Source organism: Miniopterus schreibersii (assembly GCF_964146895.1).
Source record: "Miniopterus schreibersii genome assembly, chromosome: 14".
Classification (NCBI taxonomy): domain Eukaryota; kingdom Metazoa; phylum Chordata; class Mammalia; order Chiroptera; family Miniopteridae; genus Miniopterus; species Miniopterus schreibersii.
The window spans coordinates 17985889-18011521 of record NC_138114.1 but is presented as its reverse complement, the minus strand read 5'-3'; the positions used below and the strand labels follow the sequence as shown (position 1 = coordinate 18011521).

Sequence of the window (25633 nt, the reverse complement as noted above, 5' to 3'; positions counted from 1 at the left end):
CGTGCGTGAACTCTAATGCAAAGTGGAAAGTGATAAGAAGGGTCCGAGGTAGAGAAAGAAATAGCGCCAGGAGAGCAATGTGCTTTAGGTTTGAATCAGCAGACCTTGCCCTTCAAACTCCTGCCTAGCACCTCTAGCTGGGTGGCCTTGGGCAGGTGGCTTAGCTTTTTGGAACCTCCCTTTCTCCTCTGGATAATGACAGAGAGGGCGGTGGTGAGGATCCAGGCTGTGCCCAGGGCCCTGGGAGAGCTGAGAGGTGCAAAGGGCTTTCTAAGGAGGAGAGCGTGACACATTGGGGGGGGGGGGCAGTCCTCCCCTAGGGGGTTGATTATGGCTGTGAGGGCTGGATCAGGAGGGCTCTGGTCCATGTGAGGTCAGCCTTGGGTAAAATTTGGCCAGTCACAGATGGGGGAAAGGTGGCCCTTGGGACTGCCTTCCCTTCTCTGTATTTCCATATAAAGGTGGACCCTCGGTTTTGTACTTTTTAAGTAATGACTTTATTGCTTTTATAATAATGATAGATGCTTAGTATGCAAAATTCAAGTAAAACGGACAAGTACAGAGAAGAAAGCAACAAATCACCCCTCAATCCCACCACCCAGAGGTCACGGGCATTTGCTCCACACACTTCTCCAGGTACGTGGAGAAAGCAGGAGAGGGACAGAAGTTTTATACACGTGGGGAATGCACAATTTAATCTAACTCTAGGCCAGCGCTGTAAAGAGGCTGTCCCGTCTGCCCCGAGAGCAGCCCCTCTTATCTGTTCCCTGCCTACACGAGCACGTCCTGTGGGGCAGGGAACTCATGCCACCATGATCTTTCAAACCTCTTGATCCAGACATTTAAAAGGGGATCTGGTTGACATTAGTCCAGTCCGGCTGGAGAATGGTGGCTTTCAGTCTTTTTGTTTTGTTCAGTCAAAACCTCAGACAGAGACACACAACTGAAACAAGTCTTATGAAACCCATATGTCCTCATTACACGTGATGCACTCTGATGTTTCCTGTTCTACACAATTGTGTCCTACTTTATTCAAAAGCCAAAGCTTGTCTGATCTACCAAATTGATTGCACAAGCTAAAGTTGGAAAAATATCGCTCCAGAACAGCGATTTTCAAACGTTAGTGTGCATCAGACTCACCTGCCAAGTTTGTTGGAACAGCCTGCTGTGCCCAGCCCCCGAGATTCTGGCTGAGGAGGTCTGGGGGGCCCGGGAATGTGCATTTCTAACCAGGCTCCCAAGGGCTGTTGCTGGCCCAGGACCCCACTTTGAGATCCCACCTTCCTAGAATGGCCTTTGAGGTGATGTACTCCTTTGGAAGAGACTACCAGAGGATTACTCTATTCAACAGATGAGAATTGCTAATGGCTAGCACAAGAAGTGTAGGTCTCCGATATTTTTTAGGATATTGCTCAGGCACTGCCTTTGGGATCTTAAACCCCACCCTCCTGAAATCCAGCTCCCACTATTAATATCAAGTGCTGAATGTAGGAAAGGTCTGCTAAGCAAAGGGACATTTATGCCCAGCCCTGGTTGAATTACCTGCCTCTTAAATCCCAAGCCCACAGAACATAAAACCCTCCCAGCCCCTTTGAAAACACTGTTCTTCTATAGGCAATGAAAGGTGCCATTTACCGTGTGGATTTCACCTTTCTGGAGTTTTTTTTAGAGGGAAGAAAGTGGGTCAAGCATGACCACCCCGAGGGGAAAGCTGTCCCCCCTCACCCCGGCTCTGCAGGGTCTGGTGGGCTTCACGGGCTGTTTCTGGATTTCCAGCTTTAACTGGAACCTCTTCCTAGCATTGTAGCTGAGCACCCACATCAGCACCCGGCTTTCCAGCCTGCTGACTTGTGAGACTGGCCTATGTTCTAAGCTGCCTCTGCTCTTCCAACAGCCCCCACCCCTAATCCTCCCCGCTCGTAGCCTGGGGCCCCCATGGCCCCCTCCCCAGCCTTGCCTCCTCCAGAAGCCAGGCCTCAGCTGGGAGCAGCCTCGGGAGGGAGGGAAGTGTTAAGTGGGCACAGAGCCCCTCTGTTCTGTTAACAATGGCCCGTTGATGGCTGAATTCTGCCCAGTCGGCCCCCTTGACTGGACTTTGGGGAGGAGGAAGGACTCCAGCCCCCCAGGCGGCCATTTCTGGGTGTGAGGTTGATTCAGAGGCCTCAGCCTGTCTGCCCACAGAACCTCATTCTTCAGGCCCTGGTGCAGCAGCAAGAAACCCTCTCACCCCTCCTACCCCATCCCAGGGGCAGTTGGGGCCCCAGGAGTGATTCAGTTCAGTCTAGTCCAACAGTCATCTATTGAATAGCTCCTGGGCACTGAGGCTCGGTGCTAAGTAGCTGGGGAATAAGAATAACTGCTAACATGAATTCAGTGCTTATAGTCACCCTCACCCCTGACTGCCCCACAGAGTCCATAGGGAGCTTATAAAAATTCCAGTGCACACACCCCACCCCCACCCCCGCCCCTGGCCAATCTTCAGGAGTGAACCCAGGCACTGATAATTTGTAAAAGATTTCAAAGTGACTCTCATGCCCAGCTGAGTGAAGCATCATGGGCCTCCTGTCCGTTAGACAGTGCTAAGCATTTACCCTGTAGTATCCCACTTCATGAGGTGGGTGCCTGTGAGGGGCTGAATAATGCCCCCCCCCAAGATGTCCATCTATGAATCCGCCGCACCTGTAGAAACAGCACCTCACATGGAAGAAGGGACTTTGCGGTGTGATTAAGGATTTTGAGATGGGAAGATGCCCCCGGATTACCCAGTGGGCCCAATTGTAATCATAAGGGTCCTTATGGGAAGGAGATTTACTGCAGAAGAGGTTAGAGTAATACATCAAGACAGAGACTCAACCAGCCACTGCTGGCTTCAAACATGGAGGAAGGGGCCATGAGCCATGGAGAGCAGGCAGCCTCTAGACGCTAGAAAAGGCAAGGAAGCCTAGAGCCTCTTGAAGAAACAGGCCTGCCGACACACCTTGACTTTAGGCCAGAGAGACTGATCTTGGACTTGGACTTCTGTGTGACAACAGCCTTTGAAGACTAATAAAGGGCTGCTAACCCTGTCTACAGCTGAGGCAGTCACCTGGGATCACACAGCTGGTGAGTGGTAGAGTTGGACCAGGAAGAACTCAGGTGTGTCTGACCCCCTAATCAGTGTTCTCTGCACCTCACCACACTGTGCCCCTTTGCAACCAGGCAGACCTGGGCTCAGATCCCAGCCCTGCCATGTTCTATCCTTGTGTCCTTTGCTAATGGTGTGGCCCATTTGGCCAGAGGGAGGCTGTGGGGCAGGGGGAAGGAGGGTGTGGAGACCAGTTGGAAAGCGAGGGCAGGCCAGGTTGTCCCCAGGTGGAATGCCATGTGGAAGAGTTTGAAATTGATTCTGGAGAAATGGAGCCCGCAGGACGCTGTCCTGGTCTCCTCCGCTGCATTTCATGGTGTCATCTCAGGGATGCTCAGTCTCGGGGGTCTGGCCTGCACGCAGCTGCCTTGTAGAAATGCAGCTTTGGGGCCAGGAGCAGCATTCTATTCATTGTTCCCTGCTGTCAGCAACAGCTGCTTATCTGGGACGGCCAGTGGGCTCCCATTTCCTGGGAGATGAAATGTGGCCTTGTGCCTCCAAAGCATGTTTCTTTCAAGGCTATCAGAACCTTGTATTTGGAGGAGCTTGAGACATTAAGAGGTCCAGAGAGTTGTCCAAAGTCGCACAGCAAGTTGGTGACAGGTCCTGGCAGATCAGCTCCTGGCCAGGACTCTGAGCTGCCCACTGCTGTACAGCTCCAATTTTTGGCTAACTGCTTGCTCAGTGATACAGCAGAGGGGTTGAATTCATGGACTCTGAGCCAGACTGCCCACGTTCAAATCCAAGCTCTCTACCTTGCCACTGAGGACAAGTTGTTTGGCCTCTGCTGGTCTTAGATGGAGGTTGTGGTTATTATCTAAGAAGATGCTGCGGTACCTTCTTCACAGGTTGTTCTCAGGACTGAATACCTGTATGTGTGTGAAGTGTTCAGAACGTGCCTGGTTCATTAAGGACTCGGCAGATGAATTTAGTTATTGAATGTGAGCCTTTAGCATCTGTAGGTTCACTAGATACTTTCCCAAATGTTTGCACTTTTAAAAAGTTCCACCTGAGTTCTTCAAACCCTTCTCCTCCTCCTTGCCTGGGACCTGCAGAATTTCCATAAAGCAGCCTGAAGCTCGCTTTGCCCCTTGTTAAGTCCCACCAGCAGTTCAGAGATAACCCAGAGGTGCCCAAGTCTCACCAACCCTTGAGTGCCGGTGTTGCACAGTTAGCATGGTGCCCAGATCTCCTTCACTCCAGGCCTGTGCCTGACTGGCCTGCTGAGGTCTCCCAGGGACTCCATGCCTGCTCCCAGCTCCTCTCTAACTAGGGCTCCCACCAGGTCTTCCCGTTGATGGAGGGGTCGGATATCATGTTGTTCCCTCCAGAGTCCTGTACCCCTCTTTTTCTTTCCCCTACTGTGAGGATGGGACTTCCTTCTCAAGTACTGCTTTCTCACTCGGCCTCCCCCTCAAAGAGTCCCCAAGCCTGTCCTTATGTGAATGGACCCAGGAGGGTCACCAGTCCATAATTCTACAAAACGCCAAACTCGGAGTTGTAGTTTGGATTTAACCAGTTCTCTCTTCTGCCCCAAGAAGACCATTCTGCTCAGTCTTATTACCCCCTCTAGCTCCATTTTCCGAAGATCTCTTTAAACCCTGCCTAGTGTGGTGGGAGCTAGTTTCCTTTTCCTTTCAATTAAATGTTTTAAGTTTTGAGATGATTATAGAAATAATACAGAGAGATCCCATGAGCCCATTATCCAGCTTCCCCTGATGGTAACATCTTAGAAAACTCTAGTTCAATATCACAACCAGCATACCGACACTGATACAGTCAGATACAGACCATTCCCTTCACCATAAGGACCCCTTGTGTTGCCCTTTTATAGCTCTGCCCACTTCCCTCCCACTCCAGCCCTTCCTTAACTCTTAGCCATACTAATTTGTTCTTCTCTTATAATTTTGCCATTTCAAGAATGTTATAAAAATGGAATCATGCAGCCCTGGCTGGCGGGCGCAGTGGTTAGAGCGTCAGCCTGTGGGTTCGATTCCCGTCAAGAACAGGTACCTGGGTTGCAGACTCGATCCCCGGCCCTGGGGGGGGGGGGTGCGCGGGAGGCAACCAATCGATGTGTCCCTCTCACATCGATGTTTCTCTCCCTCTCTCCCCCTCCCCTTCCCTTCCTTCCACTTTCTCTCAAAGAATCAGTGGGAAAAAATCCTCAGGTGAGGATTAACCAAAAAATGAAAATAAAAGGAATCATACAGTATGTAACCTTTGAGATTGTTTTTTTTTCACTCAACTCAATACCCCTGAAATCCATCCAAGTTGCTGTGTGTAGCAACAATTTGTGCCTTTTTCCTGCTGGGTAGTGTCCATGGTGGGATCCCAGTCCCTGGCACAGAGCTTCCGAAACCTTGTGACCTCCTGAGTGATGAGAGCATTCACGGCACCTCTCGTTCCAACGAGGCAACTCGGGTTGGGGGTGAGGGGCAGCTTTATGGGACTGAGCCGTGACCCGGGAGACTGTCCCTACATAGACAGGTGTCAGAATTTAGTCAGACTGTAGCACAACCTACAATTTGTCAGAGGCTTGCTTGGTTGTCGTAATGGGGGGAACCCACACATTTGGTGACCAGAGTCGTGTTCTAGGTAAAAGTAAAGGAGACACACAGGGAAGAAACACAACGGGGAAGAACTGGGTTTTCCCTACACAGGAAGCAAAAAAGCCTGAGTTTTCCCCTCTGCAACACGGTATAGGGGAGCAGGTTTTAAATGGACTCCACAAACACAAGCCTGGAAACTCCCCCAAGCACTTACGTCCTGAGTAAAGCAAGGACCACAGGCCTGTTCGTCCAGCGTCCAGCGTCCAGCATCGTCCCTGGCCAGCAGGAGATGACAGGCCCCTGCCAGTTTGGCTGCTGAGCGATGCACACGCAGGCGGGTGCTCTTGCTCCGAGAGGCTCAGGAAGCTGGGTGCTCTAAGACATGGCTCGCAATCTTTCTGATTCTAGGTTAGAATCACCTGGGGAGCTTTAAAACGCTCATGCCAAGCCATACCAGACCAAGTCAGTCATAACTCTTGGGGTGGCACCCAGGCCTCAGTGATTTCGGAAACTCCCAGGTGATTCTCACCTGCTGTCAGGATTCCAAAGCAGTGCTCAAGCTGACTCGGCAGAGGCACCACAGCCACGCTGCCCCTATGGCCAGGGCAGTCGTCACCAGGCAGTCCCAGCACTCTCCCTCTGGATATCCACCTGCCTTTCCAAATACAACACTCCAGGCAGCCGCTCCGAATTGATTAGCCTTGGCCGGGGCTTTTGAAATTGATTTGCCCTCCCAGCTGGGAAGCCTGAACGTGTTTGGCAAGGGCCATGTCCAGGTGTTTCCAGGCCGCGGAAAATAAGCTTGACCTCAGACTTAATCTCATCGCAGTGCTCCAGGCAGCCAGGACCAGCCTGTTGGCTTGAACTCGTGGGATGGAAACGATTTGCTGTCCTCAGCTCAACAGCGTTCTTTGGTTCAAGATGCTGTAGCCTGGTACACTCCCCATCTTTGTCAAGCCCCTTCTCGCTTGAGCTGGGTTAAGTTCATCACAAGTTTCTTAGGCAACTTGTCATTAAAGTAAATTGTAAGCACTAACTGTACAGTAAGTCCTCCCTTAATGTCATCAGTAGGTTTTTGGAAGCTGCGACTTGAAGTGAAACGATGTATAATGAAGCCAGTTTCACCACAGGCTAATTGATTATAAACGTGAGTTAAGTTCCTATGGCACGTTTCTGGCCACATCTTCTAAATAAAGACGCCAAACATTTCTAATAATAACTTTGAATTAAGTGTGAGCTATACATACATTTAAGAAAGATTCCTAAAAACAAATAAGATAATTATTTTCTGACCCGCTTATTCCAGTTCAGGGTCTCGGGTGGCGGAGACTGTTCTGGCAGCTCAGGGTGCAAGGCTGGCCTCCCCCCTGGACAGGACACCCTTCCGTGGCAGGCGCGTACACACACACACACCGACACAGACAATCGAGACACGCCAGTCACCCCACGTGCACATATTTGGGACATGGGAGGAAACTGGAGGGCCAGAGAAAACCCAAGCAGACATGGGGAGAGTGTGCTCACTCCACACGGACATGGCCCCAGCTGGGAATCAAATTTTTCATAACATTGTAATGAGATGACGTTGAACGAAATGACGTTATTCAAGGACTTGCTGTACAGGGCAATAGATTGGAACACAACTCCATACACTCTATTTATTTCAATTTATTTTATAACTACTTCCTCTTATTTGGAAAAGATAATAAATAAAAATGGTAACAAATTCAAAGGGTATAAGTGAAAAGTGGGTCCCCATTCTCACCCCTATTTCTCAGTTCCCTCAACCACTCGTGCCAATTTCTTGTTTCTCTTTCTAGAGATATTCAAAGCATGTCCCAGCATTCAGGGAAATGTCCCTGTTTTTACAGGTGGTAGTACACCACACACACTCTTGCCCCTCATTTGTATCACTCATCGCTTGAACAGCATTTCACATCAGCCCCTACCTCTTTCTTTGTAATCATTACAGAGTATTGCACGATAAATGTACTATCATTTATCTAACTAGTGTTTGGATTTTTTGGTGGGCTTTTTTGCCTATTCACAGACATTAAGGTCATTTTAGTCTTTTGCAATTATAAACAGTTTGCTGTTGTGTGTGTCCTTATAATTGTGCAAGTGTATCCACAAGATTAATTCCTGGAAGTGTAGTTCTAGGGTTTCCACAGGGCTGAAGAGAGTACATATTTAAAACTCTGATGGTTTTGCTAAATTTTCCTTCAAACAGACACTCCTATCAACATCATGAGAGAATCCTATGTGTTAGGACAGGCTAGGCTATGTTGCAGTAACAAATAGACCCTCACATCTCAGTGGCTTAGCACGGCAAAGGCTTGGTTTTCACTTGCATCACATCTGATGCAGGTTGGCTGGCTCTCTAAGCAGCAACTCAGGATCTGGGCTGCTTCCAGCTTGTGCTAAGCCAGTTGGCACATGCAGCCTCCAGTGTTGCCACAGCAAGAGAGGGAGGGCCAGGGGAAATGTGTGGGATCATTGTAAGGACCAGGACTTGAAGTGGCTTACATCACTTTAACCTGCATCCCACTAATCAGAACCTGGTCATGTGGCCTCCACCTAACTGCAAGGGAGACTGGGGAAGGCGGAGGGCATGTGGGCACTTGCTGAGCACCAGGCTGCTTCCCCAAACTTCACCCGCACAGTATTCTATAGAACAGTTTGTTCTTCAATCTAATATGTGGAAAAATGGCACCGCATGTTGTCCCAATTTGTCCTCATATGCTTTCTTAGGGCACTGGCTCAACCTTTCTCTGTTCTAATACCCATAGCAGATTGTGTTCACACTCAAGACACACTCCAGTGGACTTGCCCACATTTTCCAAAAACCCAAAAAAACATTTTGTGGGGAAGCCCGGAGACTTTTTAATTTTGGCTCTTATTCATAAAAACATATAAAGGCATGTGAGTAATAACATAAAATTAGCCACGTAAAGGTCCGTGCCAGCTGTGGTGCGGAGTGGATTGGCACTTGTTCTGTGCAGTTTCCTAGGCTCTCTGCAGCTCCACCTCCTCTCTCGTTCAGGAAAGTGCAAGCCAAGAGAGGGGAAAGGTGGAATTATGAGAATCTTGCATCCATTGCAGCTCTTTTCAAAAAGCAGTGTCTTTGGCAAAGTTGGGTACATGAATACTGTTCTTAGTAACCTCACCATTAATTGTAACCTGTGGTATTTTGTTCAGTAAAGGGCTTTATCGGCTAAATGAAAGGCTTAAGAGGATGGCTGTACAAGATTCATGTGTTTGAATGGAGGGTTTATGTGAGAAGAGACTTGGGATTTGGGCTGGCATTGCTGGGTAGAATGCTGAACTAAGAGGTGCTGAGGAATTCTGTTTGGTAACCACTAAGGATCCTATCAAGTTGGGAGGGCAAACTGGTTTTATCTCACATGCCAACTCTAATGGATTGGCACTGCACTGAGAAGGCTTGTGAGGCTACACCTACTCTCAGCTGAAGAGGATGGTGATTGATCAGTGATGTCTGCTCCAGGCACAGGACTGCTGAGTGTTGGAATGTGTGCCATGTATTTGCCATCCCTGTGCTGAAGGGTCTTGAGTGGGCTAAGCTATGAGAGTCAAGGTGATAAAGCTGGGCAGGGCCACCACTAACCTAGGAGACAGAGCTACTAGTAGTTCGAACATTGTTCCCATCCAGTTGTATGCCATGGCCAAGCACTTCCCCTCTCTGAGCCTGAATTTCTGTAGATAACCAATGTTAGAGCCTCTGCTAACAACATGGTTCTGTCCTGTAGGGAAAATGCACTGGTATTGAGCTTGTCCTCAGCCTGATAGCTCTGAGGCCTAAAGCCCAAGTGCATGTCCTACTCGACAGTCAGAGTAAAGAAAGCTGCACTGCAAGGGTCCATTGTCCCACCCCTACCCCATGACTCCTGTTGTTCCTGTGGTCACACTCTTTTTTTTTTCTTTTTTTGTCTTTATTGATTTCAGAGAGAGGAAGGGAGAGGGAGAGAGAGAAACATCAATGATAAGAATCACTGATCAGCTGCCTCCTGCACGCCCCCTACTGGGAATCAAGCCTGCAGCTTGGGCATGTACCCTGACTAGGAATCGAACCTCGATCTCCTGGATCATAGGTCGATGTTTAGCCACTGAACCACGCCAGCCGGGTGTGTGGCCACATTCTTAGTGTGCTCAGCCCTTCCTGACCATGTAGGGCCGTGTGGAATTTGTGAGCAGTTCTGGCCTACAGGGAGGCTGGGAAGAGAGCATTCTAGAGGGGTCTGCCTATGGTGTTTCTGGGTCTCTCTCTGTCTGCCCAGCTGCCCCAGGGCTACAGGTGGCTGCAGTGCCTGGGATGGGGAAAGTCACTGAGTTTATCTCCAGATGAAGCCAAGATGAGATGCCCAGAGCCAAATGCCATCCATAAATGAGTGGGTGGTGGCCTGAGGGGCATTTCCAGCTGGTGGTCAGGTCAGGATATCACTATTTCCTTCATTTTGCTATTTTGAGGAGACTGAGACCCCCCCCATTCCAATACTTGCCACCAGTGCAGAAGCCACAGAATCTGCTGCATCTGTAAAGATAGGGTGAGTGGTTCCTTACTAGTCCACTTACGTCTTCAGCTTGGGTTAAGCATTTCACTAGCATCTTATTGAATTCCTCGTGACCACTGTTTACAGTAGATGCTGTAACTGTCCCCGTTTGCAGATGAAGAAACCACGCAGGTCTCCGATCCTTTCCCAAGGAAGTCAAGGGTACCCACAGCTGCAGAGAGAATCACTGTAAACTTGTTCAGACTTTTCCAGGGTGTCTGTCTCACTATCTATATATTTGTGTACACACACACTTTTTTTTTTTTTTAAATGGGACCCTACTTTAGCTACTGGTGTGTCCTTTTTCAGTGCAGCATCATGATGTGAACATCTTTCTGTGCAATAAATGAACTTTATGCCAATATTCTTTTATCAGTGGTGTCTTCTATGTGCCCAGTACAACTCTAGTGCTGGGGAAGAGAAGACCAACCTCCAGGAAACCACAGCTAACTCTTCAAGACAGTGTCTGGCTCCATTCACTCACTTCACAAATATTACTGAGCCCTGCATGTGCCAGGCGCTCTGCCAGCTGCCGTGCCAGGCACTGTGGGTAGCGGAGAATCAGACCACTGTCCAAGGGAAGAGCCCCTTCTTCCCACTACCGATAAGCATCACCATTTACTTATTATTTACTTTTACTGTAGAAAATACACACTATAAAATTGATTATTTTAACCATTTTTAAATGTACAGTTCAGTGGCATTAAGCACATTCACACTGTTGTGCACCCATCACCACCATCCATCTCCAGACTGACACCCTGTCCCCATTATACAAACACTAACTCCCCAGCCCACCCCCGCCAGGCCCAGGCAACCACCCTCTACTTCCTCTCTATGAGTTTGACTCCTTTAGGTGCCTCATGTGAGTGGAACCCTACAATATTTGTCCTTTGTGTCTTATTTCACTTAGGGCACTATCCTCAAGGCTCATACATGTTGTGCATGTCATGGGCATCGCGTCAGCTTCCTTCATGTCTCATGTATCTACCCTCCCTCCTGGCCCCTCTGCCACCGCTTACTCAGGATGCCACCTCTCTCCTGGCATTGCAGAAAGAACTAACTGGTCCCCCGGCCTCGTCCAGTGCATTTTCCACACCACTTCCACAGTGATCTTACATTTCTCTTTTTAAGTTTCAGATTAGATTTTAAAACTTATTAAAGTGATACATGTGCATGGTCATCAAAAATTCACACACCATAAAAGAGCATAAAATGGAAAGAATCATCACTTACTATTCCATTTTTGTAGCTGTGCAACATTTTTAACCCGTGTTAAAAATGCACTTAATGCAATTAGCCAGCCAGCCCCGTCTGGTGGGACACTCGAGGTGCTTCTGACATGTTGGATTTGCAGGGCTGGGTGCATCCTTGGCCATGAATCTTGGCGCACATCCAGGATGGTTCCAAACGAGCCAGCATACTCCTCACCAGGCCGCCTGGCTGCATGGTTATGGGCGTCCTGGACGCCAGCCTCCACTGCAGCTCCTGATCAGCCAGATGCAGCAAAGCCTAAGCAGCGGGTCAGTTCCAAACTGGCCCAGGGCCCAGGGTTCAGCGTTGGAGGCATGGGAAGTGCCTTCGCTGCCTGGGAGGCCCGGGACTGTTCTCTGGGGCCCTGTATTTCGTGCAGCTGTCGGCTTTGGGGTTTGCACAGGATATGTCGCTCACACAGCTGAGCGGGCCCCGATGAAGTGACTGTGTCAAATTGGGGTAAAGAGTGTGCTCCCCCAGATCCCCACACAGCAAAACAGGGCTGAGGGGCAGCTGGGTCTTTCCCAGCCAGCGCTGGCTCCCTCAGTCCATGGCAGCCCCACCCCCACCAGGCTGGCTCTCAGCCGCATGGTCCATGTCTGGGCTCTGGCCCACAGCTTCTCATCAGTTCTTGGATGTCCACTGACACTCAGGTGACACATACCTTCACGTTTGGCTGCTTCTGTTCTGTCTTGGCTAAGGTTGGACAGGTGCCCATAGAAGGTTATGGATGGGTTTGTTCTGGGAGAGGAAGCTAGAACCCTGGGGTGTGAGGTGCTTGGGGGGAATGACAGCCCCGAGCTGCCCAGGGAAGCATCAGCCAGGCATTCACTCATTCATTCATTCTTCATTCTTTCTCTTCTTCCTTCACTCATTGGTTCATCCAACAGCCGCAGGGCGTTTACTTACCTCTCAGGCACTAAGCTTCAGATACTGGGAGCCGTGATCCCTCCCAAGCCACCTCTGGATGTCTCACTGTGAAACAGAACCTAGCCTGACAGGCCACTGGATGGACTTCTGTGTTCCCCAAGCAAAAATTGTCCACAACACAGGCAAGCCCCACCTCTGAGCTCCCTCTCCCTGTCCTGCCTCTCTCTCCACTCTCCAGGGCATCCAGAGACGACTCATACAAACCCTCCCAAGCTCTCCCCTCCCAGGAGCTTGGCAGCATGGCATGGTTGAGGCAGCCTTCTGGCCCCCCAGGACTGTAGCCCATGGGTTGATTCGGAGCTTACCCACCATGGGGTTCACTGCTGCCATCCCTGCCCACAGAGCCTCCTCCCTCTCAGCTCTGGCCCTCTCTCAGGCCCTCTCCTCTGGGCTGCTCCCCTCCTGCCTGGTGGAAACGCTGTGTGAGCAGGGCCTACAACAGCTGAGGCCCCAAGCCTTACCGTGCTCTTGGCCTGAGCACTATGACGGGTGGAATTTTGCAGCCTGATGCAATGTCTGGCAGGGCCTGTCCCTTATCAGAGCTCCATTTGCAGCAGACTCTGGGACCCTACCTTCCCCAGGAGCCAGGGGTGGGCTGCAGTCCATTTGGAGCCTCAGTGGACGGCCCACTGAAGCCAAGGGCCTAGTTGGAAGCCATCCAAGTAGAAAACTGTTGTCTAGTGAGGGCCCTTTGCCAGGCCATGAGGGAGGCTTGAGCAGAAAGGCCGCCTGAGGGAGAGTGGGGAGGGATGCCTGTGCTTGGAGGTTAGGACCTCTGCTCACAGCCCACTTTCTTTCCAGAGTTCCCTCACTACAATCCGTCTGGGTGCCTTCGGCTGTTTTCTGTTCTCCCCGTTATTAGCGCATAGCTGTAGAAGCTTGAACTGAAAGCCCCAAAGTTTAGTTCCTTCATCCTCAAAACAGCATCCCAGATCCATATGATCATTCAAGAGACTAATGTATGTGAAGCGCTAAGCATGAAGTTTTGCCTACAGTACACACTCGTAGCACAACCCATAGTATACGCCTACAGAACACACTCAGGTATATACTCATAGCACACGCACCGCACACACACGGGTCCCTCATATAGGGAACACCTGCTTTTCTTCTTATTTCCAATGAATTTAGAATGATCGAGCATCTCACACTGGGCTAAACCTTCAGGAAGGACATTCTTCCATTTACCCCCAAGTACTGTGGCACAGTGGCTCTGTGCCCGACCCACAGACAGGCACTGGGATTCTGGGCATGGAACACAGAAGCAGAGCAGATATGTGACGCTGTGGTCTCCTGGGGCCGACATTCAGGTGGCCAAAATAGGCAGTAAGCACGTACATTTCCATCAAGAAGGCAACAGGCAGGAAGCTGAGAGGGAAAGTGATGGGGGAGGGGCAATGGTCAAGGTCAGGTTTGTGGTCAGGGAAGGATTCGGAGGAGGGGACATTTGAGTTGAGCACTGGGTATAAGCGGGCTAAAGGCAGCTGTCCCACCACCACTCTGCACCCAGGCAGAACTGGGCTGGCACTTGCCCCTGACCTTCACCATTGGCCCAGGTGCCCTGGAAATGTTACCTCTGCTGGCATCCCAGCAGGGGGTCGCCCCCTTTTCCTTTGGCTGTCACATCATTGCTGGGTGCTGTGGGGAGGAAAGGTATCGAGAACTCCCCTGGGAGGCGGCATCCACCAAGAGAAGGAAGAAATTTTTCATTCTTCCCATGAGCTAAGCAAAGGAGCAGGTCTGGCCTGTGCACTGGGTTGGGGAGGGAGGTAGCATGAAGGTCCGTCCTGTGTCACAGATGTCACAGACCCACTTCTAGCAGAGGGCTTCCTGCAGGGCAGGTTCTGCCTGGAGCTTCGCTTAGTGACCCCATCCTGGACCTGTCCTTCTTGCTCAGGACTCTGTGACCTCCTGGCACCTATGACCCTCTCCTACCTCCTGGGTCTAGGGACCTCCCACATGCTACTTGGGACCTCTAAACCTCCCTCACCTGCTGCTCATGCCCCACACCCACCCACCTGCCTTTTGGGCCAACAGCCTGCCTGGTGTTTCATGTCAGAGAGTTTTCACCCCTGTGTCTCCTTTCAGGGCAATGCCATAGAGTTCTTAGGAACCCTGTATTATTTGGGGAGTGAGGCTGGATGTCAACTCAAATAAACAGTGCCTGGAAGGGAGGGGAGGAGAAGGTTCAGAAGCTTTGTCATCAGGGCAACCAAACTTCTAAATCTTATCAAAGATGTTAACTCAGAAGGGCGAAGACAGAGAGGACAACCACCCTGTCCCACCCCACCTTTCCTTCCCTCTCTAGTATTTCCTGAATGCTTACCACACACCAGATACTGTTCCTCACAGCAACCTGATGCAGTAGGTACTGCCCTTTTCATGCTACAGGTGAAGAAACTGAGGCCCAGAGAGGTTAAGTCATTTATACAGGGTTACAAAGCATGGTAGATACACAGGGAGGACTGGAACCCGGGACTTCTGGTTTCAGTTCCTCTGCTTCCCTCCCACCATCAGACCCAGGCAACTTTCAGCCGAGAGCTAACAGGGCGGAAAGTCAGGATTTCAACACCTGTGCTCTGCAGACTCATTGTTGAGCCCCCCCTCTCAGTAGGACAGGCAGCCTCACACCCACAATGGGCTAAACAGGGTGCATGGGAACATGGTCCTACCAGTCACTTTGCAAACTCATGCCGACAGCCTGCCAGGCAGCGAGCCAGGCAGCGAGCAGGCACCAGCTCTGATAGTTTCACTCACCACTGATTTGTTGGGCAGCTGGCATATGCCGGGTGCCATTCTAGATGCTAGTCCTGACTTTAGGGAGCTTGCAGTCTGGGAGAGACAGACCATCAGCAGAAAGCCCTACCATATGTGCTACAGAGGGGGTCACTGGGGAGCATTAAGAAACTTGAATGACCTGGATCTGGCAGGGGTGATCAGGTCACTGCTAGAGGAACCTTGGGCCAGTTACTTAACCTTTCTCAATCTCTGTTTCCTCATCTGTAATATAATTTTTGTGAGTATTTGATGTGGAAATGCAAATCAAGTGCTCAGCATGGCACCTGGCACCAAGTAGTAAGCATTCAATAAACTTTAGCTGGTAGCATTCCAGCTGGCCCTTCCAACCAGAGTACAAGCCCCATGAGGGCATGGACTGGGTCTGCCTGTTCACTGCTGTATCCCCAGTGCCTAGACCAGAGGCTGGCACACAGTAGGTGCTCAAGAAATATTTGTTTAGAGTGCATGGGAAAAGGCCCAGAAAATTTTGGAAGAGGTAGGAATATTCCAGTTGCCCTGGAGCTGTCCTTTCAGCCCTCTTCCTTCCAGGTCCCTCTCTACCCACCCACACTCAGGAAGCACCCCCAGTTCCCCATTAGGGAGAGCTGCCAGCTGCCCCACCACCACTCTGCCCTGCACACCTGGGACCTCCATTCAGCTGCCAGGGTGCACATCTCACATGCAGAACCCCTTCCTCACTGCTTTCCTCTAAGGACAGATTTCCTGGCTGTCCCTGAAGCTATTTCCATTGTGTGACTACTTTGTAGCCCTGGGATTCACCTTCCTACTCTCCCACTCCCCCATGTCAATACCAGCTACTTCCCTAGGGAAAAATCCATCTTTTCCAGATACAGGAATGGTCCTGGGTGCCCTGCACGAGGTCACAGTAAGATTTTTCCATACTTAGAGCAGACCGTTTCCTGTGGAGAAAGGGGTAGACTTTCAGAAGGGGATGTTGTACTGGAATCTGGGGCTCATGGTGCAAAACAGGTGTGTGACAGACAGCAAGAATGAAATAAATGGTGATTCAGGCTCCATGGGGCAATGCTGCATTTGCTCCAGCTTTAAAAAATATATACACCTTCTACTGAAGGCCACTTATTCCTTTATCTCTTCTATCATTTAGCAACATGCATGAGTGTCTCCTGTGTTCCAGGCCCAATGCTAAGAGAAAAGTGAAAGACAAATTCCTTGTCCTCCGTGAAGGGATGATCAGCATTGAACAAGTCCTTATAAGGAGGGTTGTCTCATGACAAAGTTTTTGTATAGTGGCAGGGCCGGGGAGCCCTAACTTGTCCCATGGGACAACTTGCCCCAGGAAGCTGAGACCTGAAGGCCAAGGCCATGAGAAGGATTCTGTTAGAATTCATATGCTATGGTTAATTTTAAAAATTAACATATTATAAAATTTCTAACAGTGCAGTGTTATACAGCAAACATAAGACTCCCCCACCCTTCTCTCCTGACCTCCCCAGCCCTTGGTTATGAGACCTTGTCTATCCCCATCATCACAGTCTATTTACATTCAGCACCTATATTTTTCTCTGACTGGAAAACATTTTTGTTCAGATGGGATTATACTACATCAGAGGTTCTCAACCTGGGATGATTTTGCACCTCCTTCCTGCCCAGGGGACATTTATTTGACAATGTCTGGAAACATTTTTGATTGTCACATCAGAGCAGAGAGGACACTACTGGCATCTAATGAGTAGAGGCCAAGGATGCTGCTAAACATCCTACAATACACATGAGAGCTCCCACAAAAGAGAATTACCTGGTCCAAAATATCAATAGTGCTAAGGTTAAGAAACCCTGCTCTATATAAACACATTGTGTCTGCAGCTTGCTATATACATAAAATTACGATAGATGATAGATAGATAGATAGATAGATAGATAGATAGATAGATAGATAGATAGATAGATTACTCCCATCAGCATCAATCCTCTCCCATCACTTTTACTTGGTGTCTGCAGTCTCTTGCTATTGCATATATTTGTACTACAAGGAGCATTCTTGTCCATATACTTGCCCTTGAGTCATGTGTGAGGTCAAAGGATAAACTGATGGAGGTGGCATGGATGAATCAGAGGGTTCATGAACATTTTAAATGACCAGATTTCAAATCTCTTTGGGGCAGAATCCATTAGGAGAGTGCTTCCAGGGTTCTGGCTGCTAAGCAGGACCAGGACCCTCAAAAGTCTGGTGGAAAAGCTCCTCTTCATTCTCATCTACAGACAAGGGTGTCCTGACAGCCCGTCTCTCCACAGGATGAGGGTGTCCCCCACCTGAAGACAAGGAGCCAGGCCCCGAGTGCTGTCCCGGAGCTGAGTGCCCACGGCCCCACACCTCCCCATGGAGAAAGGACTTGCTTTGCCCCAGGACTGCCGGGACTTTCTGCACAGTCTGAGAATGAGAAGCAAATATGCCCTTTTCCTGGCTTTTGTGGTGGTGGTTTTTGTCTTTATTGAAAAGGAAAATAAAATCATATCGAGGTGAGGGATGCAGCATAAGTCTTCCTTATCAAGGGGGGCAGGGGAGACGTAGCTGTAGGGTACTCTGGGCCTGCGAAGGCAATCCTTCAACCAGTGGTCATCAGACCCCTCCTGTGCCCGGGCAGTGGGTCGTGCACAGGTCCTCGGTGGTGATTTGGGTTCTGGACACAGGCAACCTGCTCTGGAATCCTAATTCTGGCCCTTTCTATCTCTGACAGCTTAGACACATTACTTCGCTTTTCTGTCTTAAGTTCCTCTTCTCTGAAACTTGGCTAATGGTGGGGCCTACCTTACTGTAAAGATTAAATGAGGAAGTGTAGAAGCTTTTAGCCCAGTGCCTGGCACATAGTTGGTGTCCAGTGCTTGCTGGCTGTGGTTTATTATTATGAGTTAACTTGCTGGCCTAGGCTGATGCCTGAAATTAACAGCACGTCCCCTCTACTCATCCAGAGTCATGGATGAGGGTGAGCAGGGATGCCATGTGCAGCTGCCCAGGTTGTGTATTGCTCAACTCCAGGGGTGTGCACTCACATAGGCTACACTGGGAACGCTTCCCCCTAGAGTTCTCAGTGTCTGGCTGTGTGCAGTGGCCCAGCCAATAGGCCTGCTAGACATAGAAAGATTTCTTTAGACCCGCTCTCCCAGGCACAGCCCCTGCAAGAAAGCATCAACCAAGATAGGTAGGAATTACGCTGAGTCAGCCAGGGCACTGTGTTGCTCCCCATGGACTGTTCCAGTTTGTGCCTACGGGGCTCTACTTCAAGCCCCTGCCACTCTCACCCAAGAACTTCTCTCCCCTGCACACTAGTAAGGTGCAAGGACTGGGGAGGAAGTGCTCTGGGTGCAGCCCTCAGCGAAGGCGAGCAGGGAGCTTCGCCCCTCCGGAGAGAGAATCCTAAGGTGTGTTCCACATTGGCGCTCAGGGCCCCAGGCAGGGCGATTTGCCCACAGGAGTAGCCTGTTCATCCTTTACGGACTTACTCTCCTCCTCACGTCACTTCCCTACCCCTCTACCAGTCTGGCCTGTAACTCTGTCCCAAATCAACTACTTACCCTCAAATCCTTGCCTCAAAGTCAGCTTCTGGGGAAACCCAGCTAAGATAGGCTTTGGGTGATCAGCCTGGGAGGCCACGCAGGGGATGGAGTCCCCAGTCAGTTACTGACCCTGGTCTCCCTTTGTCCTCACAGGGTCTCAGACAAGCTGAAGCAGATCCCCCAGTCCCTGGCGGATGCCAACAGCACTGACCCAGCCCTGGCCTTGGCCGAGAACGCATCCCTCTTGTCCCTGAGTGAGCTTGATTCCGCCTTCACGCAGCTGCAGAGCCGCCTGCGAAACTTCAGCCTGCAGCTGGGCTTGCAGCCAGCGGAAGAGGCGGCGGGGGGGGCGGGGCGCGGGCGGGGGGAGGGGGAGCGGGAGCCGCCGGGCTCCGCAGAGGCCCGCCCCCGGCGCCACGTGCTGCTCATGGCCACCACTCGCACCGGCTCCTCCTTCGTGGGGGAGTTCTTCAACCAGCAGGGCAACATCTTCTACCTCTTCGAGCCGCTGTGGCACATCGAGCGCAAGGTGACCTTCGAGCCGGGAGGCGCCAACGCGGCCGGCTCGGCCCTGGTCTACCGCGACGTGCTCAAGCAGCTGTTCCTGTGCGACCTGTACGTCCTGGAGCATTTCATCAGCCCGCTGCCGGAGGACCACCTGACGCACTTCATGTTCCGCCGGGGCTCCAGCCGCTCCCTGTGCGAGGACCCGGTGTGCACGCCCTTCGTCAAGAAGGTCTTCGAGAAGTACCACTGCAAGAACCGCCGCTGCGGGCCCCTCAACGTGACGCTGGCGGCCGAGGCCTGCCGCCGCAAGGAGCACATGGCCGTCAAGGCCGTGCGCATCCGGCAGCTGGAGTTCCTGCAGCCGCTGGCCGAGGACCCCCGGCTGGACCTGCGGGTCATCCAGCTGGTGCGCGACCCCCGGGCCGTGCTGGCCTCCCGCATGGTGGCCTTCGCCGGCAAGTACGAGACCTGGAAGAAGTGGCTGGCCGAGGGCCAGGACCGGCTGAGGGAGGAGGAGGTGCAGCGGCTGCGGGGCAACTGCGAGAGCATCCGCGTGTCGGCGGAGCTGGGCCTGCGGCGGCCCGCCTGGCTGCGGGGCCGCTACATGCTCGTGCGCTACGAGGACGTGGCGCGCAGGCCGCTGGAGAAGGCCCGCGAGATGTACCGCTTTGCGGGCATCCCCCTCACCCCGCAGGTGGAGGACTGGATCCAGAAGAACACCCAGGGCTCCCAGGACGGCAGCGGCATCTACTCCACGCAGAAGAACTCCTCGGAGCAGTTTGAGAAGTGGCGCTTCAGCATGCCCTTCAAGCTGGCGCAGGTGGTGCAGGCCGCCTGCGGCCCCGCCATGCGCCTCTTCGGCTACAGATTGGCGCGGGATGCCGCCTCGCTCACCAACCGCTCCGTCAGCCTGCTGGAGGAGCGCGGCACCTTCTGGGTCACGTAGGGGGCCGGGGGCCACGCGCACCCCTCCTCGTGAAAGTCCCGCCCTGCCTTCCTCGCACCCGGGCCAGCGCGAGCCGAGCCGGAGGCGCTCGCAGAGGATGGCGGGGAGCCGAGCGGTGAGCAGGCCCCCCTGCTGTAGAAGTAGCCCCCAGCCAGCTAGCTTCCCCGCAGCGGGGCGCTGGGGTTTGTTGCTGAGACCAGGACAGTGCTCTTCCTCTTTCGGGCCATCAAACCCAGACGTAAGGGGCAGGCCTCAGCCTACTGACGGTCTCTCTCTCTCTTGTTCTCTCTCTCACACATACACACACACGCGTGCACATACACAGAAACATACATGAAGCACCCATAAATGTCTGTAGACCCTGTGGGCACTGACCTCAGTCTGGATTTCTATGCAATCCGGTGTGGATTCTGGGTGGGTCCCTGGGGAGGGACTGGGACAGCCCAGGGTGTTAGAGGATGGCAGTCGAGGCTTACCAATTCAATATTTTCATAAATGGGATAGCTGTGCTGGTTACTGATGGAATCGGCTCTGTGAAGAGCTACGGAACACACACGGATAAAGACAAACACCTGCAGGCACACCACACACACTGGAAAACATCACAAGAACAGTTCCTCATACACACAGATAAACAGACAAGCTTCCCACTGCTTTATGCCCACAGGCTTTATAGGGTTCATCTGTATCACAAGCCTAAAGAGGAGCCTTTAATTTGGGAGCAGGGGAAGGAAACATGGTCATGGGCCATGGGCTGGTTTTCGGACTGTTTGTGATGAACAGTGCACACAGAGCTGCTGAGTCCACGGCCCCTGCCCACCTTGGAGTCTCAGGGCTGCCTCCTCTGGCCCATTCACATCCTCGCTGCTGGCAGGCAGGGTGTTTGGAAGTGGCATAGTTGACCCTTCGTGACTGCAGCCCGAAGTCCCCATCCCAGCTTGACTGGTGTCCTGGAACATGTCCATATTTGAAGGCTGCCTAAGGCCTGACTGGCAGAGCAGCTGTGGTCTCTGGAAGCAAAAGGCAACTCATGGGCCCTGCCCCTTCCAGCCAGGCCTCTGTGGGGCAGAGCCCCAGTGACAGTCCAGAGTGCTCTTGAGGGAGAATTCACATCAGGGTAGCCCGTCCCCTGAGAAGACAGGGGACAGAGGTCAGCCTCCTGGTTGGTCACCATGGTTACATGGTTAGTGTTTGAAATTTCTCCTTTAGGGCTCTGGGAACAGTGTTGCTTAACTGAGGATGGACTGGGTATTTTTTTTCTGTTTGTGTGTGTATGTGTTTTAGGGTATTTATGGTTTGATGGCTTGTTTTGTGGCTGTGTTTTCATTTTTGTTTCTGCAGAAGTGCCTTTTTGGAAGCAGCTGTGCTTGAGAGGCTGCAGGGGCTCTGGAAGGACCAGTGGGAAGCACTCTGGCTCTTGCTGGAGGGAGAGGAGGGGGAGGAAGAGCCTTCCCCCAGGAGGATTGGGGCTTAGGTGAATGTGTGACAACCCACAGTGCCCCATGGGCTGTTTTGTTTGAACTCATGTGAAACGAATCTCAGAAACCACCAGCATTCTTTGCTGCATGTGCAGGAGCAGCATAAATTAGCAGCCCTCAACCCTGCCCTAAGAAGAGCCAGATTTAAACATCTCTCCCAGGCCCAGTCACACTCCCGGGGGTCAGGGCCTATCACCAAGCAGCAAATGTCCCCAAAGTGGAGGCCTTTCCCCACTCCCACGCCAACCCGGGGAGCAAAACTCAGTACCATCTTAGAACCTTCAGGAAGCTGTAACAGTTCGCTATGGGCTGTTTCCAATTTCCTGGGTGACCTCTCTGTCAGATCAGTCCCATTGTCAAACCCAGAAGGCTGAGTAATACGGACATGAGGGAAATACAGGATCTGAGTCCAGCTCATGTTGCTGTGGGGAAGGAAGGGGTGTGTCCTGGCTGAAAACTGCCTTTTGAAAAGTTGAGGATAGTAGACATCTTATGGGATCCCTTATAACTGCCTTATCTGAGTTGCCAGGCATGTATCACTATGAACGTCAGCCATTCAAGGAGGTCTCCACTCTAGGTTTTCCAGTCCAAGAATAAGTTGTGCAGGGAGCTGGCTCTAATTTGGGACTCCAGTTCTGAAAACTTAACCCTGGAACAGAGTGGGGCCAGGACTTTTCTGGCAGCCCCAGAAGTGCTGGTGGTTCTTTCCCAGCCCCTGTCCTGCTCCCTGTTCTGTCCCCACCTTCGGGGGGGGGGGGGCAGGCTCCTCTATCCAGGGTTCTTCCTGGGCCCTCCTAGTGTGGACAGCGGACTTCTTCCTCTCTATGTCTGGGGCCAAGGCCTCTACCCTTGAGCTCTGAGGACTGTACCGAGAGTGGACCTTTGGGACTTCTCAGGACATGGACAATTTGTACACTGCAAGTTGACTTAATTTATTTATTTTGTGAAAGAGAGAAAATACCTTATTATGTGCAGGGACTCAAAGCTGTACCCAAATCAAGAAAGACAAACTAATACTAATAGGAACTCTTCACTCATCCACACACAAGGAAGCTCCAAGACGATTCAGAATGCAAGAGGTGACTAAACCAAGTCCGCAGGAGTCATATCACCTCAGACTTTTAAGAAGATTCCTTGGTTTCCTCTTGTTGATTTGAAGATGCGACAGTAAGGCCCTTTCCTGCTGTATGACTTTTGCCCAGGTGTCTGAAACAGGACCCAACTCACATGAGTGTTGCCTCGGGACTCTGGGAACCTGGGGTTTGGGGAAGGACAGGGTGGGGGTGACTGCTGCCTTTATACTCCATGGGACCTAAAGTCGTGCCTTTGGGGTTTTCAGCATGGAACTTCACTGGGGAAGGTGGTCCTTGTCCTGGTTTTTCTGCTCCTGCTGATCCACTGGGAACCTTCACTCCACAGCACCACCACCACCACCACCACCCCCCGCCCGTCTCCCCCCCTCCCCCGGAGACAGAGGGAGCAGTTAAGGCCTCACTCTGCAGCTACCAGCTTCCACAGAACAAGAGGCCCATTCAGCAGGGAGCATTTGCTCACTTTTTTCTTCTTGAAGAAGATCTCTGTAGCCTGGACTGTATAAATAGTTCAGAACATTCCAGACCTTGGTGAGACAGGGCAGTGTCTAACACCCACAAGCCATCCCTGCCACAGCCCATTCCTGGCTTCTCCTCTATGCCTGTTTGTAAACCTTGGAGTGGCTGAAGGCACAGGGGAGCAGGTGACGGGGGCAGGATCCCTGCGTCCCCACGGAGAGGGAAAAAGAAACAGATGTGCAGCTCGGTCGCACGCCCCCTGCAGGTTATCACCTAGTTATTGCTGAGCTTGAGAGATGTGACTAAATTCTAGCCTTTGTCCCTTTGTGTGATGCACACACTTGAAAATAAGTAACTAAGTGAACAGGAAAAAAATGGTTTAATGAATTTACTCCCTGTCTGCCAGTGCCCTCAGCCAGAGGCTGGCGTAATGGGGCAGCTGCTGAGCAAACCCCCAAGAGCAGAGGTCACCCACTCAGCCCATTACAGTGGCATCTTTCTCTGCCACCTCTGCCATCTGTCCAGTGATGGAACAAGAAGATGGATGCTTGGCCTAGACAGCAGACAGGAGATGCAAGCAGCAGATGGTCCTGACTCTGAAGGTCTCTTCCGGCCCTGGGTGACCCTCCCCCACACTAGGGTCTGTTTTAATTGACTGTAGGGCCTGTGCCTTGCTAGGCCCTGGATGGTGAAGAGCAGGAGCAGACTGGGTGGCTGCTGCCCCAGGCAGTCCCCTTCCACTGCAATCCCCAAAGGCTGAGAGGAAAGGCAGGTCTTAGAAGGATGGGTTCCTGAGTCAGGGAGAGCTAAGGGGAGAGAGAGAGTGGGGAAAACGGCTGCTGCAGAAGCCGAGTGGGTCTTGTGATCTGTGCAAACTGAAAGTAGGAGCATCTACTGCAATCCAGGGGCCTCAACTTGCTGGGTTTGCTTATGAAGATTCCCAGGATGTGGTCCAGCTGGACGGGAGGGAGGAGGCCCAGGGGTTTCCTGAATGCAGCCACGTTGCCTCTCAGCTGTCGCAGTTTCAGGAATAGGCCAAGCTGCTCTTTACCTCAAAAGGACTAAGCAGAATTGGCAACTTCGGATGTCTTAAGAGCTTCAAGATCCTTTGATCTTGTGTCCTTTGTCATTTCATGACTGTGCCCAGGGGACTAATCAGTTATGTTTCCAAGAATACAGACATACTGCCATCAGTGTGAGCCTAGCTCATATTGTAGATCGGGTATTTTATTTGGGAAATAAAATCACCCATGTACCCTGCTTCCTCCAACACTGGGCTTGATCTGGGCAACTCCTGAAGTCTCCATCTCATCTCTAAGTTCTAGGTCAAGTCTGCATGGCTTCCCTGCTCCCTCCCGGATCCTGAAAACTGTCTTTTTGACAAGACCTCTCCCTGTGTTGTATTTCGTGGCCACATGGTACAGGAAATTCCCTTCGTGGCCATGTGTGACCATGGTGTGTACATATGTGTCCACATGTGTGTATGTGTAGCTTGCAGCTCGTTCTGCTCAGCCACATTGCTCCCAGCCCCCTTGCCATCAGTGTCCCAGATGTCCTTGCCATGGCTACAATCTGCCTTATCCTGGAAACACAGGAGCTGCCCTTCAGAAAGCTGGCAGCCACTGCCAGTCAGGGTCTGCTTTGTGGAACAGAATGTGAACCCATCAGTTGATGGCTTACTTGACTTATTTAATTAAAGATGAAGACATGCAATGAGCAAAATCAGAAGTGTCTCTGTCTTTCTTTTGCATTTACTCTGAACAGCAATCATAAAAATTAGCAGCTGTAGGAATGAGGAACTTCTAGCATGAAGCAGCGCAGAGGGAACCCCTGCCCACTCCTGAGAAGTGAGAGGCACAAGGGAAGGATAGCCACGTGCAGGGGGCGTGATGAATGTTCTGTATGTCACCAGGACAGCAGAGCTGGTGGTGACTGCGTGCAGCTGGTTGCAAGAATGAGATCAGAGATAAATACCCAGGCATCATGGGGCAGGGACAGGAGCATTGGCTAGAGGTCAGGAGACTTGGGGACAAGTCCCAGCTTTGCCATTAGCTGCCCCTCCAACCTTGGACAAGTAAGTAACTTCCCTTATCTGAGCCCCAGCTTCCTTTAGAATGAGGGGTGTAATCAGTGGTTTACAACCTTTGTTCCAAAAAGCCCTTTAGAGATTCAAAAGGCAGCCCTCTCACTCGGAGCAGCTGCGTTGATTGGCTAGCACCCGAGATTTCATTGGCCTTCAACAAAATCAAAAATCCCATGAGGAGATTTCTAAGTCTCTTTTCCACTAAAAATTGTAATGGAATCTTTTCAAATTGCAATTACATTGATTTATTAGTCATAACAACTTTAGTGTGAATTAGATTTCCACCCTTTTGTCTCCTCATAGCCAACTAGAGAGAATTGGCATTTCCC

At 51.4% G+C, this 25633-nt stretch overlaps 1 protein-coding gene across 2 annotated transcripts in view; it reads left to right on the top strand.

Moving 5' to 3' along the window:
• The window catches only part of CHST3 (carbohydrate sulfotransferase 3), a 38067-nt gene extending 13134 nt beyond the window's left edge, over positions 1-24933 (top strand). For both annotated transcript variants that reach the window (XM_081158787.1, XM_081158788.1), the window contains exons 2-3: positions 17481-17705; positions 18894-24933. In XM_081158787.1, the coding sequence (XP_081014913.1) occupies positions 17566-17705; positions 18894-20193 (1440 nt within the window). In that variant the 5' untranslated portion in view covers positions 17481-17565 and the 3' untranslated portion in view covers positions 20194-24933. The remainder of the gene's footprint in view (positions 1-17480; positions 17706-18893) is intronic.
• The last annotated feature ends 700 nt before the right edge of the window (positions 24934-25633 follow it).